The following is a 20,424-nucleotide window of genomic DNA, read 5'->3' as shown; positions in this document are numbered from 1 at the left end:
AGGATTGAGTACGTGAATATTAAGGAGGAGGATGTGTTGGAACTTTTGAATTCTATCAAGGTAGATAAGTCGCCGGGACCAGATGGGATGTACCCCAGGATACTGTGGGAGGCGAGGGAAGAGATTGCAGAGCCCCTGGCGATGATCTTTGCGTCATCAATGGAGACGGGAGAGGTTCCAGAGGATTGGAGGATTGCGGATGTAGTTCCTATTTTTAAGAAAGGGAACAGAGATAGCCCGGGAAATTACCGACCGGTGAGTCTGACCTCAGTGGTTGGTAAGCTGATGGAGAGGCTTCTGAGGGACAAGATTTACGAACATTTGGAGAGGTTTGACATGATCAGGAATAGTCAGCATGGATTTGTCAAGGGCAGGTCGTGCCTTACAAGCCTAGTTGAGTTCTTCGATAATGTGACTGAACACATTGACGAAGGAAGTGCCGTGGACGTAGTGTACATGGACTTCAGCAAGGCGTTTGATAAGGTCCCCCATGCAAGACTTCTTGAGAAGGTGAGAGGGCATGGGATCCAAGGGCCTTTGGCCTTGTGGATCCAGAACTGGCTTGCCTGCAGAAGGCAGAGAGTGGTTGTGGATGGGGCTTTTTCTGAATGGAGGTCAGTCACCAGCGGAGTGCCTCAAGGATCTGTTCTGGGACCCTTGTTGTTTGTCATTTTCATAAATGACCTGGATGAGGAAGTGGAGGGATGGGTAAGTAAGTTCGCTGATGACACGAAGGTCGGTGGTGTTGTGGATGATCTGGAAGGATGGCAAAAGTTGCAGCAGGACATAGATAGGATGCAGGACTGGGCGGAGAAGTGGCAGATGGACTTCAACGCGGATAAATGTGTTGTCGTCCATTTTGGCAGAACCAACGGGATGAACGAGTACACTATTAAGGGCAGAAGTCTGAGTAGTGTTGAGGAGCAGAAGGATCTTGGGGTCCGGGTCCACAGGACTCTTAAATCGGCCTCGCAGGTGGAGGAGGTGGTCAAGAAGGCGTATGGTGTACTGGCCTTCATTAATCGAGGGATTGAGTTTAGGAGTCGGGAGGTAATGCTGGAACTTTATAAGACCCTTGTCAGGCCTCATTTGGAGTATTGTGCGCAGTTCTGGTCGCCTCACTATAGGAAAGATGTAGAAGCTATTGAAAGGGTGCAGAGGAGATTTACAAGGATGTTGCCTGGATTGGGAGGCATGCCTTATGAAGTTAGGTTGAGGGAGCTGGGACTCTTCTCCCTGGAGAGACGAAGGTTGAGAGGCGACCTGATAGAAGTTTACAAAATGTTGAGAGGAATAGATAGGGTGGACTCTCAGAGGCTATTTCCCCGGTTTGAAATGGTCGCTACGAGAGGACACAGATTTAAGGTGCGGGGAGGGAGGTTCAGAAGTGATGTTAGGGGTAAGTTTTTCACTCAGAGGGTGGTGAGTGAATGGAATCGGCTGCCGTCAGTGGTGGTGGAGGCGAACTCGCTGGGGTCTTTTAAAAGACTTCTGGATGAGTATATGGGGTTTAATGAGATTGAAGGTTATAGATAGGTCTGTAGGTTGGTAGGTGATGTGGTCGGCGCAACTTGTGGGCCGAAGGGCCTGTTTGTGCTGTAGTGTTCTATGTTCTATGTTCTATGATCCTTTTATATCGACTCTCTGATTCCCGTTAGCTGACCAATCCTCTATCCAGGCTAATGTGTGACCCCCCACACCCCCACGCCATGAACTCTTAATTTGTGATCTGATCTTTGATGTGCCACCTAGCAGATTGCCTTCTGTAAATCCAGCGCATTTATAGGTTCCCTTTTATCCGTGTTACTGGCCACTTCCTCAACAAACTGTTCCAAAAAAATTAGTCAAACATGATCTCCCTTTCACGAAACCATGTTGACTCTGCCTGATTGCATTGAGATGTTCAAAGTGCAACATTAAACCTCCTTGATGCCAGATTTGAACATTTTCCCTATGATGGGTGCAGTTGCCTGTTTGTTACCTCCCTCTTTTCTTACACAGAGGAATTACATCCCTATTTTCCAACCTAATGGAACCATTCCAGAATCTAGGCACTTATAAGCTCCAAACAAAGAAATCTGAAAGTATTAAGAGATTTTGATAGTTTCAGTGAATGGCCAAAGGTGCAGAAAATGGGTTTCAATGTCAGCCAATGTGAGCTTCTCCATTTTGGATTTAAATAGAGTAGAACAGAATCCTACAGTGCAGAAGGAAGCCCATCGAGTCTGCACCAACACAATCCCCATAGCTCAAAGTATTTACCCTGGCTAATCCCCGTGACACCAACGGGCAATTTAGCACGGCCAATCCACATCTTTGAAGCATGGGAGGAAACCGGAGCAACCAGAGAAAACCCATGGAGACACGGGGAGAATGTGCAGGCTCCACACAGACACTCACGTGACACAGTGTGAAAAATTAGGAGTGAAATTATAAACAATTTATATATACAAAGGGGTGTAGAGGTTTGGAACTCTCCTCCACAAATGGCAACTGATGGCAGATCAATTATTAATTTAAAAACTCACATTGATAAATTTTTGTTATCCGATTAATGGATTTGGGGGGAAAGGTGGTTATGTGGAGTTTGTTGCAGATTTTGATTTGATTTATTATTGTCACATGTATTAGCATACAGTGAAAAGTATTGTTTCTTGCAAGCTATGCAGACAAAGCATACCATTCATAGAAAAGGAAACATGAGAGAGTGCAGAATGTGGTGTTACAGTCATAGCCAGGGTATAGAGAAAGATCAACTTAATGCGAGGTGGGTCCATTCAAAAGTCTGACAGCAGCAGGGAAGAAGCTGTTCTTGAGTCAGTTGGTGCGTGACCTCAGATTTTTGTATCTTTTTCCCAACGGGAGAAGTTGGAAGATAGAATGTCCGGGGTGCATGGGGGGTCCTTAATTATGTTGGCTGCTTTGCCGAGGCAGTGGGAAGTGTAGACAGAGTCAATGGATGGGAGGCTGGTTTGTGTGATGGATTGGGGCTACATTCACCACCCTTTTGTAGTTCCTTGTGGTCTTGGGCAGAGCAGGAGCCCAGACCGAGCTGTGATACAACCAGAAAGGATGCTTTCTCTGGGGCATCTGTAAAAGTTGGTAGCTGAGACTTGTGTTGATAGCAAGCTGTCACTGAATGACAAACTGGGTGGAGGTGCTGAAAGTCCATCCCTGACTCCTGTGTCCCAGCGGTGACTGTGTTGTGTTGCCAAGTTTGTGGTGCAGATAAATCTGTAATACCAAACAGCAGCCAGCAGAGGGGGGTGGTGTCCTTTGGAACCATTTGCCCCGGAGTTTGGAGTGACCTCTCACGTTTCACAATGTATGTTCCCCATTCTCATTGAGCTGGTTCCATTCCACAGCCAACTGGCCAATCCAATCAGACAGCTTATTTTCCATCTTTAGTATGTTTATATCTCATGATGATAAAACAGTAATAATAAAGTTCAATCAACTTGAAGAGCAACACATCTTTCTTTTCGATGCCTCAGTAATTCTTCTGCTGTGTTCTGGCAGCACGGTCCCGGAGGTTAATGTTCAGTACCTGCAGACCACAGGCTTCCCGGGAGGATTGGCACTGTTACTGCAACCAACGAGAAATAATTCACTTATCAGTGAAACTCCAGTTTCCCAGTCCTGGGGGTGTTTGATGGGAACTTTACTCTGTATCTAACCCCGTGCTGTACCTGTCCTGGGAGTGTTTGATGGGGGGACAGTGTAGAGGGAGCTTTACTCTGTATCTAACCCCGTGCTGTACCTGTCCTGGGAGTGTTTGATTGGGACAGTGTAGAGGGAGCTTTATTCTGTATCTAACCCCGTACTGTACCTGTCCTGGGAGTGTTTGATGGGGGACAGTGTAGAGGGAGCTTTACTCTGTATCTAACCCCGTGCTGTACCTGTCCTGGGAGTGTTTGATGGGGACAGTGTAGAGCAAGCTTTACTCTGTATCTAACCCTGTGCTGTACCTGTCCTGGGAGTGTTTGATGGGGGACAGTGTAGAGGGAACTTTACTCTGTATCTAACCCCGTGCTGTACCTGTCCTGGGAGTGTTTGATGAGGGACAGTGTAGAGGGAGCTTTACTCTGTATCTAACCCCGTGCTGTACCTGTCCTGGGAGTGTTTGATGGGGGGGGACAGTGTAGAGGGAGCTTTACTCTGTATCTAACCCCGTGCTGTACCTGTCCTGGGAGTGTTTGTTGGGGGGGACAGTGTAGAGGGAGCTTTACTCTGTATCTAACCCCGTGTTGTACCTGTCCTGGGAGTGTTTGATGGGGGGACAGTGTAGAGGGAGCTTTACTCTGTATCTAACCCCGTGCTGTACCTGTCCTGGGAGTGTTTGATGGGGGGGGACAGTGTAGAGGGAGCTTTACTCTGTATCTAACCCCGTGCTGTACCTGTCCTGGGAGTGTTTGTTGGGGGGGACAGTGTAGAGGGAGCTTTACTCTGTATCTAACCCCGTGCTGTACCTGTCCTGGGAGTGTTTGATGGGGACAGTGTAGAGGGAGCTTTACTCTGTATCTAACCCCGTGCTGTACCTGTCCTGGGAGTGTTTGATGGGGGACAGTGTAGAGGGAGCTTTACTCTGTATCTAACCCCGTGTTGTACCTGTCCTGGGAGTGTTTGATGGGGGGACAGTGTAGAGGGAGCTTTACTCTGTATCTAACCCTGTGCTGTACCTGTCCTGAGAGTGTTTGATGGGGGGACAGCGTAGAGGGGGCTTTACTCTGTATCTAACCCCGTGCTGTTTCTGTCCTGGGAGTGTTTGATTGGGGGGACACTGTAGAGGGGGCTTTACTCTGTATCTAACCCCGTGCTGTACCTGTCCTGGGAGTGTTGATGGGGGGACAGTGTAGAGGAAGCTTTACTCTGTATCTAACCCCGTGCTGTACCTGTCCTGGGAGTGTTTGACGGGGGACAGTGTAGAGGGAGCTTTACTCTGTATCTAACCCCGTGCTGTACCTGTCCTGGGAGTGTTTGATGGGGGGACAGTGTAGAGGGAGCTTTACTCTGTATCTAACCCCGTGCTGTACCTGTCCTGGGAGTGTTTGATGGGGACAGTGTAGAGGGAGCTTTACTCTGTATCTAACCCCGTGCTGTACCTGTCCTGGGAGTGTTTGATGGGGGGGGACAGTGTAGAGGGAGCTTTACTCTGTATCTAACCCCGTGCTGTACCTGTCCTGGGAGTGTTTGACGGGGGACAGTGTAGAGGGAGCTTTACTCTGTATCTAACCCCGTGCTGTACCTGTCCTGGGAGTGTTTGATGGGCGGACAGTGTAGAGGGAGCTTTACTCTGTATCTAACCCCGTGCTGTACCTGTCCTGGGAGTGTTTGATGGGCAGACAGTGCAGAGGGAGCTTTACTCTGTATCTAACCCCGTGCTGTACCTGTCCTGGGAGTGTTTGACGGGGATACTATGTAACATGTTCAGGGCAAAAACAGGTTTGATTATTTCTTTGTGATTGTAATTTGAATATTTTGGTTTTGAAGTGGATGATCTCAGGCTATTTTGTGGGGTTAGTGAGGAACTGCCAATGGGTGAGTGGGTAATATGCCTGAACTAACAGACACCTGTACCATCCATAGGTAGTAACCTTCCATTCCTCACCCTGTTGTCACTGAAATGAGCTGTGCAATAGCCTCCCTGTACTTTCCAAGCAGCTCCAGACTCAGACCCTGTCCTGCGTACAGAGTGCTCCTAACGCTGTGTATCTTTGCAGGGTGCGGCTGGGATCCCCGGTATACCCGGATCTACTGGACAAAAGGGTAGCAAAGTGAGTATTTCCCGCTCAGTACACCTCGGATATCTGTAATGACTCAGAAAGCCCGAATGGAAGGGAACGTCCACTACCGTGATGTACACATACTGGTCCCTGTCTGGGGGCACCGTTCGAGTCCTGGGGCCTACTTTATAAAAGGCTCACGTCATGTCTTGCAGTTGGGAAGGTCACTGCGTGTTATCAGGGAGCTCATACTCTAATTTTCCTTTCCTGGCAGCAAATGGGAGATGTGGGTATCGTTCGCTGTGGACTTAGTTCTGCGGTTTGGGGTTTGCCCAAGGCTGACGATTTACTGTCAATGCATCCCTGAAGATCCTGGGCACTTTTTACAGCATTTTTCCATGTTCCAAATAATTGGCGCGTGTACAGAAATGTCAAACTGCCCAATAATCCCTGGGTTTACAAATCTCTGTGGGAATCAGTCTGCTCCGCAATCAACTCCCAGACCGAACTCCTGAGTCCATTCAGTTCCTTGGATCTCAACTCTCCATTGGAAATGGAAGAGAGGGAGACGTTTAAAGTTTACTTATTAACATCACAAGTGGGCTTAACGTTAACACTGCAATGAAGTTACTGTGAAAATCCCTTAGTCACCACACTCCAGCGCCTGTTCGGGGACACTGAGGGAGAATTTAGCGTTCGGAGGAAATCCACGCGGACACGGGGAGAACACACAATCCCCACACAGACACTAACCCAATCCGAGAATCGAACCTGGGTCCCTGGGGCAGCAGTGCTAACCAGTGTGCCGCTCCAGAACAACTTATAGATTTTGGAGGCTGTTTGGGCAACGGTCACTCTCTGGGATACTGGGCATCACTGGCCCAGTGTCCCAGATACCTGCACCCCTCAATGTCCCCATGAAAGAAGTGAGAAAGGAAGTCCTACCTGGGTCACTGATGTTCTCACCTAGTCTGGCTCGTAGGTGACTCCAGCCCCATGCCAGTGCGGTTGACTCATCCCTGTGAATTGGTCTAGTAACTGGGGTTAATAATTACGGATGAGCAAACTGCAGCCGTGCCACAGATACTGACCTCCCAGTAATGATAACAATCGCCCTAATCCTTTGGATATTTTAATGTGGGTTTCATGGACATGTTACCCAGGCTTCTGAGAAAAATGCCTTTCGGAGAGGTTCTAGTGGCAAGATTGAAACAAGCGCTCAAAAATCAAGTTTGTAATTTTATCTTGTGTTTTAGGGACAAGCGGGTGAACACGGGATTCCAGGACACCCAGGGGCCCCTGGTGTGGGGTTACCGGGGATCAGGGTAAGCACAGTTACTCAGTTAAACCTCAAGCTGCAAACCTTCCCTTCAGACAAGGACAAGACAAACATGGCTTGTCTGAACAGCCAGTGTCACGATGAGTGATAAACTGAGAGTACTACCATTCCCCACACCTCCTCCCCCTGAGATACACCGAGAAATTTATCCATTTACCCAGCCAATGGAGGGGGTACAGAAAATTCTGCCAAAACTCAGTGGGTCTGGGAACAACTGTCGGGAATGGAAAAAGAGTTAATGTTTCAGGTTGATCACACTTCATCAGAACTCAACGGGAACCCGGGTCAAAGCAGGTCTGGTTCAGGTCATGTTTCTCAAACCTCCTTCCAGGAGGCAAACACACAGGATCAAAGTCTCTTCTGGCTGGGGAGTCTGCTCAGTGAAAGGAATTTGGCACAGACTCAATCTCATTATAGCAAGCTGACCCAGAGTCCCAGTACATTGGGTCACAGTCTGAGCCTGTGTCAGAACACTCCTGAGAAAGTCCCAGAAAGAACTTAATCTCGACCTGTATCATAAGCTGTACCTGTCCTGGGTGTGTTCGATGGGACAGTGTAGAGGGAGCTTTACTCTGTATCTAACCCTGTGCTGTACCTGTCCTGGGAGTGTTTGATGGGGGACAGTGTAGAGGGAGCTTTACTCTGTATCTAACCCCGTGCTGTACCTGTCCTGGGAGTGTTTGATGGGGGGACAGTGTAGAGGGAGCTTTACTCTGTATCGAACCCCATGCTGTACCTGTCCTGGGAGTGTTTGATGGGGGGACAGTGTAGAGGGAGCTTTACTCTGTGTCTAACCCCGTGCTGTACCTGTCCTGGGAGTGTTTGATTGGGACAGTGTAGAGGGAGCTTTACTCTGTATCTAACCCCGTGCTGTACCTGTCCTGGGAGTGTTTGATTGGGACTGTGTAGAGGGAGCTTTACTCTGTATCTAACCCCGTGCTGTACCTGTCCTGGGAGTGTTTGATGGGGGGACAGTGTAGAGGGAGCTTTACTCTGTATCTAACCCCGTGCTGTACCTGTCCTGGGAGTGTTTGATTGGGACATCTCTTGGCTCACTGCCCAATTAAGAATGGTGGGCTGACTCTCAATGCTGACCGTCCAATCAGACATAAGCAACCCCCACAGGAAACCAACCCTCATTGGTTAAGGTGAGGGAACCTCTCAGAGACAAAATAAATGAATAATAATGAGTGAACCAACAGGCAGGAGTCTCTGATTGGAGGAGCACCCCCTCCAACAGCAGGATTGGAGCCATGGCGATGACCTTTGATACCCCTGCCCTTCCCTTTGGGGAATGGGGCCTCCAGTTCAGAACAAACCTGCAGCTTGTTGCAGAGGTTCTGTGAGCCAGTGTCCACGCGGGTAGCATTGGGCTGCTCCGTCATTACCGAGATCACAAGTGTGAGAAATACCCCGAATTGGGGTTTAATGTCTTCAGTTGGGTACCTGCCAATTAGCCTGTGGCCCCACCTCAGGACAACTTCCCAACAGCGGGAACGCTGGAGGAGGTTGCAGGGGGATCTTCCCAACACTGGAATAACTTCACCCTTTGAATCAACATTGTCACTGGCTATTGGATCTCATGAGGTCATTGATGGGAAAGTCTCTCTCTGATACCCAGTGGACTGACTGTTCTTGGCATTTCCCAGGGAAAAGATGGAGAGATTGGACATTCCGGGTTACCAGGGAAACGAGGCCTGCCAGTAAGTGCCATTCAATTTATTCGTGATATTTCCCCCATTTCTTTGTGCTGTTGGTTGACCAGTTACCAACTGTCCACAGGCAGGTATGAGGGGCAGGGAAAAGGACTGGTTTGTGTGAGCTGTATCCCAGGAAACTGCTCAGGACTGAGGGTGAGAAAGTAAACGAGAACACAAGAAATAGGAGCAGGAGTAGGCCATCTAGCCCCTCGAGCCTGCCCCGCCATTCAATAAGATCGTGGCTGATCTGATAGTGGTTCAGTTCCACTTACCCGCCTGCTCCCCTCCCCACAGGTCAGGGACGCCTGACCCAGGATGCACCGTAATCATAGAATCCCTACAGTGCAGAAGGAGGCCATTCGGCCCATCGAGCCTGCACCGACAACAATCCCACCCAGGCCCTACCCCATTACCTCACTAATCTCTACGACACTAAGAGTCAATTTAGCATGGTCAATCAAACTAACCCACACGTCCTGATTTGATTTATCATTGTCACATGTATCAACATACAGTGAAAAGTATTGTTTCTTGTCTGCTATACAAAGCATACCGTTCATAGAGAAGGAAATGAGAGAGTGCAGAATGTAGTGTTACAGTCATAGCTGGGGTATAGAGAAAGATCAACTTAATATGAGGTAGGTCCATTCAAAAGTCTGACAGCAGCAGGGAAGAAGCTGTTCTTGAGTCGGTTGGTGCGTGACTTCAGACTTTTGTATCTTTTTCCCAAAGGAAGAAGGTGGAAGAGAGAATGTCCGGGACACGTGGGGCCCTTAATTATGCTGTCTGCTTTGCCAAGGCAGCGAGAAGTGTAGACAGAGTCAATGGATGGGAGGCTGGTTTGTGTGATGGATTGGGGCTACGTTCACCACCTTTTGTAGTTCCTTGCGGTCTTGGACAGAGCAGGAGCCCAGACCGAGCTGTGATACAACCAGAAAGAATGCTTTCTATGGGGCATCTGTAAAAGTTGGTGAGAGTCGTAGCGGACATGCCAAATTTCCTTGGCCTTCTGGGAAATTAAAAGCATTGGTGAACTCTAGTGTCGGCATGGAGGGAACCAGGACAGGTGATCTGAACACCTAAAAACTTAAAGCTCTCGACCCTTTGGACTGTGGGAGGAAACCAGAGGACCGGAGGAAACCCACGCAGACACGGAGGGAATGTGCAAACTCTACAGTCACCCGAGGCCGGAATAGATCCTGGGTCCCTGGCACCGTGAGTCTGCTGTGCTAACCACTGTACCATCCTAATGTACGCCATTGCATACTCCGAACTTTCCACTGGGAGCTTATCCCAGAATTTCCTGGAGAAGCGATTAGAATTGTCCAGAGTGGGCACAATAGGAAATTCTTTAGGAAAAGTTGAATGGCCTCATCACCACTGCGTCAATTCGTAAATAGATACTGACTGAATTCTAAATCTCCAATCTGTGCTGAACTCCACTGATTCGCAGACCATCGGTTAGAGTCTGGGTCCAAATCGACTGCTCTTTTCACCTGCCAGGAACATTCAACTCAGAGATTTATCTTTCTGAAGCATTCCTTTTGAAGGGGAGATTTAAGTAGCTCGGTATATTTACACAAAACAGGACAGGAACATTAAGCAGCACAGTGACGAGAGTCTGGGCTCGAGGGGTTTGGGGAGGGAGGTCACCGGCGATCTCACCAACCAAAGTTGGCAACCCAAAATCCTGAATAAACCAAATCCAATGAAGTCAGTGAAAAGCCAGACAGTTGACAAGAGCAGCACGGTGGCACAATGGTTGGCACTGCTGCCTCACAGCGCCGGGGACCCGGGTTCAATTCCAACCTTGGGTCACTGTGTCATGTTTGCATGTTCTCCCCATGAGTTTCAAAGAACAATACATCACAGGAAACAGGCCATTCGGCCCTCCAAGCCTGTGCCACTCATTGGTCCAACTAGACCATTCGTTTGTATCCCTCCATTCCCATGTGACTATCCAGGTAAGTCTTAAACAATCCCAGTGTGTCCGCCTCCACCACCCTACTTGGCAGTGCATTCCAGGCCCCCACCACCCTCTGTGTAAAATACGACCCTCTGATATCGGAGTTTCCTCCAGGTGCTCCAGTTTCCTCTCACAGTCCAAAGTCCAAAGTAGGTGGATGCAAAACTGCCCCTTAGTGTTCGCGGATGTGTAGGTTAGGCAGATTAGCGGGCTAAATGTGTGGAGTTACAGGGATAAGGTAGGGGATGGGCCTGAGGAAAAGGCTCAGTGGGAAATCAGTGCAGACTCGATGGGCTGAATAGCCTCCTTCTGCACTGTGTGGATTCCATGGTTATATCACAAAGCTTGAATGAATCCTGATGATATCTACAAGGCAACACTCAATGGGCACATGTTCCTCTCCTGAAAGGGTTAAACTATATCAGACTGTTGGATAAACCTGGCTGGTATTCCTTTCAGCACTGAGGGGTAATCCGCCCAAGGTGTTTAAATGGCTCTGAGGATTTGAGAGGGTAAAGAGCGATAAATAGTGAGAAACTATTTCCTCTGCTGCGGGGAGTCAGGACTCTGGGCCAGTCAGGCAAAATCAATCTCCCCACAAATCAGAGGGAAATCTGGAATCCTCTCCTCCAGGAGGCTAGGCCAGTGAGATGGTTGGATTTTATTGGGTGAGGCAGTTGAGGGATATGGAGTGATGGGAGATAATGGAGCTGAGGTACAGGATCGGTCAGGATCTGAGTGAACAGTGGAGCAGGAGCAGGGTACTGTTCTGAACTTCCCTGCAGCCTAATGGGGGTGTCGGCCTGGTTAATACAGAGAGGCTGAGAGTGGACAGTGACATGTCCCTCACACACACTCTCATATACACACAGACATGCGCACACACACTCGTTCGCGCACACACTCGTTCGCGCACACACTCGTTCGCGCACACACTCGTTCGCGCACACACTCGTTCGCGCACACACTCGTTCGCGCACACACTCGTTCGCGCACACACTCGTTCGCGCACACACTCGTTCGCGCACACACTCGTTCGCGCACACACTCGTTCGCGCACACACTCGTTCGCGCACACACTCGTTCGCGCACACACTCGTTCGCGCACACACTCGTTCGCGCACACACTCGTTCGCGCACACACTCGTTCGCGCACACACTCGTTCGCGCACACACTCGTTCGCGCACACACTCGTTCGCGCACACACTCGTTCGCGCACACACTCGTTCGCGCACACACTCGTTCGCGCACACACTCGTTCGCGCACACACTCGTTCGCGCACACACTCGTTCGCGCACACACTCGTTCGCGCACACACTCGTTCGCGCACACACTCGTTCGCGCACACACTCGTTCGCGCACACACTCGTTCGCGCACACACTCGTTCGCGCACACACTCGTTCGCGCACACACTCGTTCGCGCACACACTCGTTCGCGCACACACTCGTTCGCGCACACACTCTCTCACTCAACACACTCTCACACATTATATACACACACATACACTCTCTCTCTCTCTCTCACACACTCATTCTCACACACACACACACATATCCACGCACATGTACAGACACACACACACACACACGTACACAAACTCACATGTTAAGCATCCAGTCAAATTCTGGATTTTTGAATTTTTGTTGCTGACAGAACAATCTTCTTTTGTGTTTTGTTTTACAGGGTGTGCCAGGAATTAAAGGTGAAAAGGTAAGCTGTGTGAATGAGCTGACTTGTTTATTGTCAAATTTCAAACCAGTGAGAAGGCAGTTCCGATCCCGCACTCTGTTGTTGGAGTTTAATTGGAGGCATTCCAACAATTTAAAGGTCCCTCCTCACACAGTCACCCCCCACCTCCTCCCCCGCCCCTGGACCCCCAAACCCCTCCACAGACACTCACAGCTCCAACAGGCTTTGCATCATCGTAATTATTGGACTGTTTTCTCTCCATTATGGAATGGTACAGCACAGAATCCATTCAGCCTCTTGTATCTGTTCTCAGTTTGCCCAGTCCGCACACAGCTGGGTTACACCACATCGCTCATGTTCATTTTGCTGAAATCCCCTCCAGGCATCGGGACCCCCAAACATCAGGACCGTGGGGATGCCCTGAGCTCAGCACCTCCACCAGAGCAGTGTGGTCTCCTTATCAGTCTCATTGGCCGATTAAAGGAGGACAGAGGGTGGCCCCGGGCAACCAGAGGTCCAATGGGATGGCCCAAGACCGCGGCCATTCACAGAGAGAGAGAGACAGAGAGAGAGGGGCGACAGGGCCACTCGCAGTGAGGGAGAGAGAGAGAGAGAGGGGCAACAGGGCCATTCACAGAGAGAGAGAGACAGAGAGAGAGGGGCAACAGGGCCATTCACAGAGAGAGAGAGACAGAGAGAGAGGGGCGACAGGGCCACTCACAGTGAGGGAGAGAGAGAGAGAGAGGGGCGACAGGGCCATTCACAGAGAGAGAGAGGGGCAACAGGGCCATTCACAGAGAGGGAGAGAGAGAGAGAGAGGGGCGACAGGGCCATTCACAGAGAGAGAGAGAGAGAGAGAGAGGGGCGACAGGGCCATTCACAGTGAGGGAGAGAGAGAGAGAGAGGGGCGACAGGGCCATTCACAGAGAGAGAGAGAGAGAGAGAGAGGGGCGACAGGGCCATTCACAGAGAGAGAGAGACAGAGAGAGAGGGGCAACAGGGCCATTCACAGAGAGAGAGAGACAGAGAGAGTGGGGCAACAGGGCCACTCACAGTGAGGGAGAGAGAGAGAGAGAGGGGCAACAGGGCCATTCACAGAGAGAGAGAGGGGCAACAGGGCCATTCACAGAGAGGGAGAGAGAGAGAGAGGGGCAACAGGGCCATTCACAGAGAGAGAGAGAGAGAGAGAGGGGCAACAGGGCCATTCACAGAGAGAGAGAGAGAGAGAGAGAGGGGCAACAGGGCCATTCACAGAGAGAGAGAGAGGGGCAACAGGGCCACTCACAGAGAGAGAGAGAGAGAGAGAGAGGGGCGACAGGGCCATTCACAGAGAGAGAGAGAGGGGCAACAGGGCCATTCACAGAGAGAGAGAGAGAGAGAGAGGGGCAACAGGGCCATTCACAGAGAGGGTGAGAGAGAGAGAGAGAGAGAGGGGCAACAGGGCCATTCACAGAGAGAGAGAGAGGGGCAACAGGGCCATTCACAGAGAGAGAGAGAGAGAGGGGCAACAGGGCCATTCACAGAGAGAGAGAGAGAGAGGGGCAACAGGGCCACTCACAGAGAGAGAGAGAGAGAGAGAGGGGCAACAGGGCCACTCACAGAGAGAGAGAGAGAGAGGGGCAACAGGGCCATTCACAGAGAGAGAGAGAGAGAGAGAGAGAGGGGCAACAGGGCCATTCACAGAGAGAGAGAGAGAGAGAGAGAGAGGGGCAACAGGGCCATTCACAGAGAGAGAGAGAGAGAGAGAGAGAGAGGGGGGCAACAGGGCCATTCACAGAGAGAGAGAGAGGGGCAACAGGGCCACTCACAGAGAGAGAGAGAGAGAGAGAGAGGGGCGACAGGGCCATTCACAGAGAGAGAGAGAGAGGGGCAACAGGGCCATTCACAGTGAGGGAGAGAGAGAGGGGCAACAGGGCCACTCGCAGTGAGAGAGAGAGAGAGAGAGAGGGGCAACAGGGCCATTCACAGAGAGGGTGAGAGAGAGAGAGAGAGAGAGGGGCAACAGGGCCATTCACAGAGAGAGAGAGAGAGAGAGAGGGGCAACAGGGCCATTCACAGAGAGAGAGAGAGGGGCAACAGGGCCATTCACAGAGAGAGAGAGAGAGAGAGAGAGGGGCAACAGGGCCATTCACAGAGAGGGTGAGAGAGAGAGAGAGAGAGAGGGGCAACAGGGCCATTCACAGAGAGAGAGAGAGAGAGAGAGAGGGGCAACAGGGCCATTCACAGAGAGAGAGAGAGAGAGAGAGAGGGGCAACAGGGCCATTCACAGAGAGAGAGAGAGGGGCAACAGGGCCATTCACAGAGAGAGAGAGAGAGAGAGAGGGGCAACAGGGCCATTCACAGAGGGTGAGAGAGAGAGAGAGAGAGAGGGGCAACAGGGCCACTCACAGAGAGAGAGAGAGAGAGAGAGAGGGGCAACAGGGCCATTCACAGAGAGGGTGAGAGAGAGAGAGAGAGAGAGAGGGGCAACAGGGCCATTCACAGAGAGAGAGAGAGAGAGAGAGAGAGGGGCAACAGGGCCATTCACAGAGAGGGTGAGAGAGAGAGAGAGAGAGAGGGGCAACAGGGCCACTCACAGTGAGGGAGAGAGAGAGGGAGAGGGGCGACAGGGCCATTCACAGTGAGACAGAGGGAGGAACAATGGGGTCATTTGCAGTGAGAGAGGAGCAACAGGACACCCTAATATTGAAAGGATATTATTAAAGTAGAAAGAGTGCAGAAAAGGTTTACTAGGATGTTACCGGGACTTGATGGATTGAGTTATAAGGAGAGGCTGAATAGACTGGGACTTTTTTCTCTGGAGCGTAGGAGGCTGAGGGGTGATCTTATAGAGGTCTATAAAATAGTGAGGGACACAGATCAGCGAGATAGTCAACATCTTTTCCCAAAAGTAGGGGAGTCTTCTAGAGGGCAGAGGTTTAAGGTGAGAGGGGAGAGATACAAAAAGTGTCCAGAGGGTCAATTTTTTCACACAGAGGGTGGTGAGTGTCTGGAATGAACTGCCATAGGCAGTAGTAGAGGTGGGTACAATTTTGTCTTTTAAAAAGCATTTAGACAGTTACATGGGTAAAATGGTTATGTATAGAGGGATATGGGGCAAACACAGGTAATTGGATTGGCTTAGTGGTAAAAACTGTGCAGCATGGATAAGTTGGGCCAAAGAGCTTGTTTCCATGTTGTAAACCTCTGTGACGCTATTCAACAATGGGAGAACAAACCACATCCCATTTCTTAGGGACCATCTCTGTTCCATGGTTCAGCACTCTTGCATTCCCTGTTCTATCTGTATCCTGGACTCTCTGTCACCCTGATAGACACATAAGAACATAAGAAATAGGAGCAGGAGTAGGCCATCTAGCCCTTCGAGCCTGCCCCGCCATTCAATAAGATCATGGCTGATCTGAAGTGGATCAGTTCCACTTTCCCGCCTTCTCCCCATAACCCTTAATTCCCCCGTCTATCAGAAACCTATCTACCCGTGACTTAAATATATTTAGCGAGGTAACCTCCACCACTTCAACGGGCAGAGAATTCCAGAGATTCACCACCCTTTGAGTGAAGAAGTTCCTCCTCAACTCTGTTCTAAACTGTGCCCCCCTTATTTTGAGGCTGTGCCCTCTCGTCCTGCTATCCTTTCTAAGCGGGAAGAATCTCTCTACCTCTACCCTATCCATCCCATTCATCATCTTATATGTCTCTATAAGATCCCCCCTCAGCCTTCTAAACTCCAACGAGTACAGACCCAGTCTATTTAGTCTCTCTTCATAGTCCAACCCTCTCATCTCCGGTATCAGCTTAGTGAACCTTCTCTGTACTCCCTCCAAGGCCAATATATCCTTTCGCAAATGTGGCTGAGTGAGTGGGCGAGGACCTGGCAGATGCAGGATAACGTTAGCAAATGTGAGGTTATCCACTTTGGCAGAAATAATAGTAGGAGGGATTATTATTTAAAGGGCGAAAAGCTGCAGCATGCTACGGTGCAGAGGGACCTGGGGGTCCTTGTGCACGAGTCGTAAAAACCCAGTCTGCAGGTGTTTGTTGGGTAAAATAGTCCTTAGTTGGGGTCTTAGTGGCTACATTGTCTGTCCTCTGTGAGGCCCCTGCGAACTTGGAGGTGAGATAGCAGTGGAAACAGCAATGGGGTTTCCCACTCACTCCCAAAACTGTCTCCAAGGAGCTAGCAATATCCATCCCAACTTCCTGACACATCGGGCTGTATTATTGGCTGATTCCTCTGACATTCCACCATATTAGAGGGAATGACAGTTTAGTCATTCTCCTTTAGTTTAAAGTTGCATAAATTGCGAAATGGTGATAATTAAAGCTGTATTAAAATAGGAATACTCAGTGGGACACTGTAGAGGGAGCTTTACTCTGTATCTAACCCTGTGCTGTACCTGTCCTGGGAGTGTTTGATGGGGACAGTGTAGAAGGAGCTTTACTCTGTATCTAACCCCGTGCTGTACCTGTCCTGGGAGTGTTTGATGGGGACAGTGTAGAAGGAGCTTTACTCTGTATCTAACCCCGTGCTGTACCTGTCCTGGGAGTGTTTGATGGGGGACAGTGTAGAGGGAGCTTTACTCTGTATCTAACCCCATGCTGTACCTGTCCTGGGAGTGTTTGATGGGGGGACAGTGTAGAGGGAGCTTTACTCTGTATCTAACCCCGTGCTGTACCTGTCCTGGGAGTGTTTGATGGGGACAGTGTAGAAGGAGCTTTACTCTGTATCTAACCCCTTGCTGTACCTGTCCTGTGAGTGTTTGATGGGGGACAGTGTAGAGGGAGCTTTACTCTGTATCTAACCCTGTGCTGTACCTGTCCTGGGAGTGTTTGATGGGGGACAGTGTCGAGGGAGCTTTACTCTGTATCTAACCCCGTGCTGTACCTGTCCTGGGTGTGTTTGATGGGGGGGAACAGTGTAGAGGGAGCTTTACTCTGTATCTAACCCCGTGCTGTACCTGTCCTGGGAGTGTTTGATGGGAACAGTGTAGAGATAGTGCTCACTGTAATATTTAATCTTTGCTCACTTCTTGCACTCTGTTGTGTTAAAGTAATATTTCAATAGCTCACTGAACCTGTACCTTGTACTCTACAGGGGGCCTCTGCTGAACCATGTGTCTGTGTTAATGGGATCCCAATCCAACCAGGACATGGAGGAATTCCCGGAGATTCTGTAAGTACCTACAAAAAATCATGGAGATGTATAGAGATTATTGAAGCCCTGTGTCCCTGTGGATTGTGCTGTTTATGTCAGAGGCTAGGAATCCTGCACCAATAACTCACCTCTCAACTCCTCAAATCCTGTCCATCATTTATAAGTGTGATGGTAGTGTGCTACTGATACAATATATTGTTGATTTCTGTTTAAGGGGAATGTTTTAAATTCAGCTTTATGCTACATCGAGTCAGTGTGTTTGGAAAGAATACAGCGCAGATGCTGGCAGAGCAGGATAATTGCTCATTTTAGCCATGGAATTTAGAATGGAAGGTGGGTCGAGATGTGCAAGGTCATGTGATAATGTGGTTAATGGGAGGGACTAGGTATGTAGCAGAGAAAGCAGCTTTTATTTCTGGCTAGGGTTTGTTTAAAGACAGAGGTCTGCGAACTGCTCTGAAAATCTAAACCTGTCTGAAAGCTTACGGATTGTCTTCATTCTTATAGTAAATATATTTATGGTTGTTTACTGTATTTAAAGTGGAATTTTTAGTCTGTAAGAGGAATGTTGCTTATTTGGAACTGAAACAGTAACAGTTTAGAAATTAAAGTTGCCTTTGGGAAAAGATATTGACTATCTCGCTGATCCGTGCCCCTCGTTATTTTATAGACCTCTATAAGATCACCCCTCAGCCTTCTACGCTCCAGAGGAAAAAGTCCCAATCTATTCAGCCTCTCCTTATAACTCAATCCATCAAGTCTTGGTAGCATCCTAGTAAATCTTTTCTGCACTCTTTCTAGTTTAATAATATCCTTTCTATAATAGGGTGACCAGAACTGTACCCAGTATTCCAAGTGTGGCCTTACCAATGTCTTGTACAACTTCATCAAGATGTCCCAACTCCTGTATTCAATAAGATCAAGCATACTGACTATCTTCTTCACCACTCTGTCCACCTGTGACTCTACTTTCGATGAGCTATGAACATGTACCCCTAGATCTTTTTGTTCTGTAACTCTTCCCAGTGTCCTACCATTAACTGAGCAAGTCCTGCTCTGGTTCACTCTACCAAAATGCATTTATCTAAATTAAACTCCATCTGCCCTTCATCAGCCTACTGGCCCAATTGATCAAGATCCTGTTGCAATCCGAGATAACCTTCTTCACTTCACTATGCCACCAATCTTGGTGTCATCTGCAAACAAGACTCCTAAATTTTCATCCAAACCATCAATATAAATGACAAATAACAGTGGACCCAGCACTGATCCCTGAGGTACACCGCTGGCCACAGGCCTCCAGTTTTGAAAAACAACTCTCTACAACCACCCTCTGGCTTTTGTCAAGAAGCCAATTTTGTATCCATTTAGCTACCTCACCCTGGATCCTGTGAGATTTAACCTTTTGCAATAACCTACCTTATAGTACCTTATCAAAGGCCTTGCTAAAGTCCATGTAGACAACATCAACTGAACTGCCCTCATCTACCTTCTTGGTTACCCCTTCAAAAAAACTCAATGAAATTTGTGAGACGTGATATTCCACTCACAAAGCCACGCTGACTGTCCCTACTCAGTCCTTGTGTCTCTAAATGCCTGTAGATCCTGTCTCTCAAAATACCTTCCAACAACTTACCCACCACAGATGTGAGGCTCCCTGGCCTGTAGGTCCCAGGCTTTTCCCTGTAGCCCTTTTTAAACAAAGGCACAACATTTGCCACCCTCCAATCTTCAGACACCTCACCTGTGACTATCGATGATTCAAATATCTCTGCTAGGGGACACGCAATTTCCTCCCTAGCCTCCTACAATGTCCTGGGATGCACTTCACAGCGTCTTGGGAATTTATCTAGCTTGATGCGCTTTAAGACTTTATGACTTCTAGTTTTTGTATCTTTTTGAATTCTAACACCGCCATTAATAACACCTCCTGAGTTTTCCTTCCTTTTAACGTTTTTTCTGATTTTCGATGTAGTTGGAACCTTCTCCCCCACATGCTAACCTGCTACTTTGCTTTCTATTAATTGTTATATTTCCTGCAGTTTTACTCTTCCCTTCACTCCCCACTTGCTAGTTTAAAGTCCTTGTGATCACCCTTTTTGCTAGGGCACTGGTTCCTGATCAGTTCAGGTGAAGACCATCCCAACAGTACGGATCCCTCCATTCCAAGACCGATGCCAATGCCCGATGAAATGGAACCCCTCTTTACCGTACCATTCCTTTAACCACGTGTTAACTTCCCTAACTCTCTCATCCCTATGCCAGTTTACACGTGGCTCAGGTAGCGATCCAGAGATTATGATCCTCGAGGATCTGTTCTTTAGTTTGCTTGATAGTCCCCAAACAGATTCTCTTTTCTAATCTTGCCTATGGTGTATGTCCCAACATGGGTCCTCCCCCTCCCTCTCCAATATCCTTTCAAGCTGGTTAGAGATGTCCCTCACCCTGACACTGGGCAGGCAACGTACAATGTAGGACTCACGATCTGGCTTACAAACAAAGCTATCAATCCCCCTAATTATAGAATCCCATACAACAGCTACTTGTCTCTTTGCTTTCCCCCTCTTGAATGGCCGCTTGTCCCATGGTGCAGTGGTGGGTTAGCTCCTCCTCCCCACAGCTCGGTGGCCTGAATTAATTAAGGCTAAATCTTTTCATTAAGCATTTCACAAAGGCAAAACAAAGTGTATTCAGTTCAATGAAATTCCTCAATTAAGCTAGTTTTATTAAAACATTGAAGTGTTAGAACCAAAAGATGCATACAAGATGATCAGAGGGTTAGATAGGGTGGACAGTGAGAGCCTTTTTCCTCAGATGGTGATGGCTAACACAAGGGGACGTAGCTTTA

The 20,424-nt window shown here is 49.0% G+C and overlaps 1 protein-coding gene across 1 annotated transcript in view; it reads left to right on the top strand.

Moving 5' to 3' along the window:
- LOC145357700 (uncharacterized) overlaps positions 1-20,424 on the top strand; it is a 64,314-nt gene that overhangs the window by 39,456 nt on the left and 4,434 nt on the right. Inside the window, exons 9-13 of the mRNA XM_080211126.1 lie at positions 5,721-5,774; positions 6,980-7,048; positions 8,712-8,765; positions 12,416-12,442; positions 17,517-17,594. Coding sequence (XP_080067252.1) covers positions 5,721-5,774; positions 6,980-7,048; positions 8,712-8,765; positions 12,416-12,442; positions 17,517-17,594 — 282 coding nt within the window. The remainder of the gene's footprint in view (positions 1-5,720; positions 5,775-6,979; positions 7,049-8,711; positions 8,766-12,415; positions 12,443-17,516; positions 17,595-20,424) is intronic.

Source organism: Carcharhinus amblyrhynchos, chromosome 24, assembly GCF_965287045.1.
Source record: "Carcharhinus amblyrhynchos chromosome 24, sCarAmb.v2.hapA, whole genome shotgun sequence".
In the NCBI taxonomy this organism is placed as follows: domain Eukaryota; kingdom Metazoa; phylum Chordata; class Chondrichthyes; order Carcharhiniformes; family Carcharhinidae; genus Carcharhinus; species Carcharhinus amblyrhynchos.
Note: the sequence above shows the minus strand (reverse complement) of the source record. Positions and strands in the feature narration are given on the sequence as shown.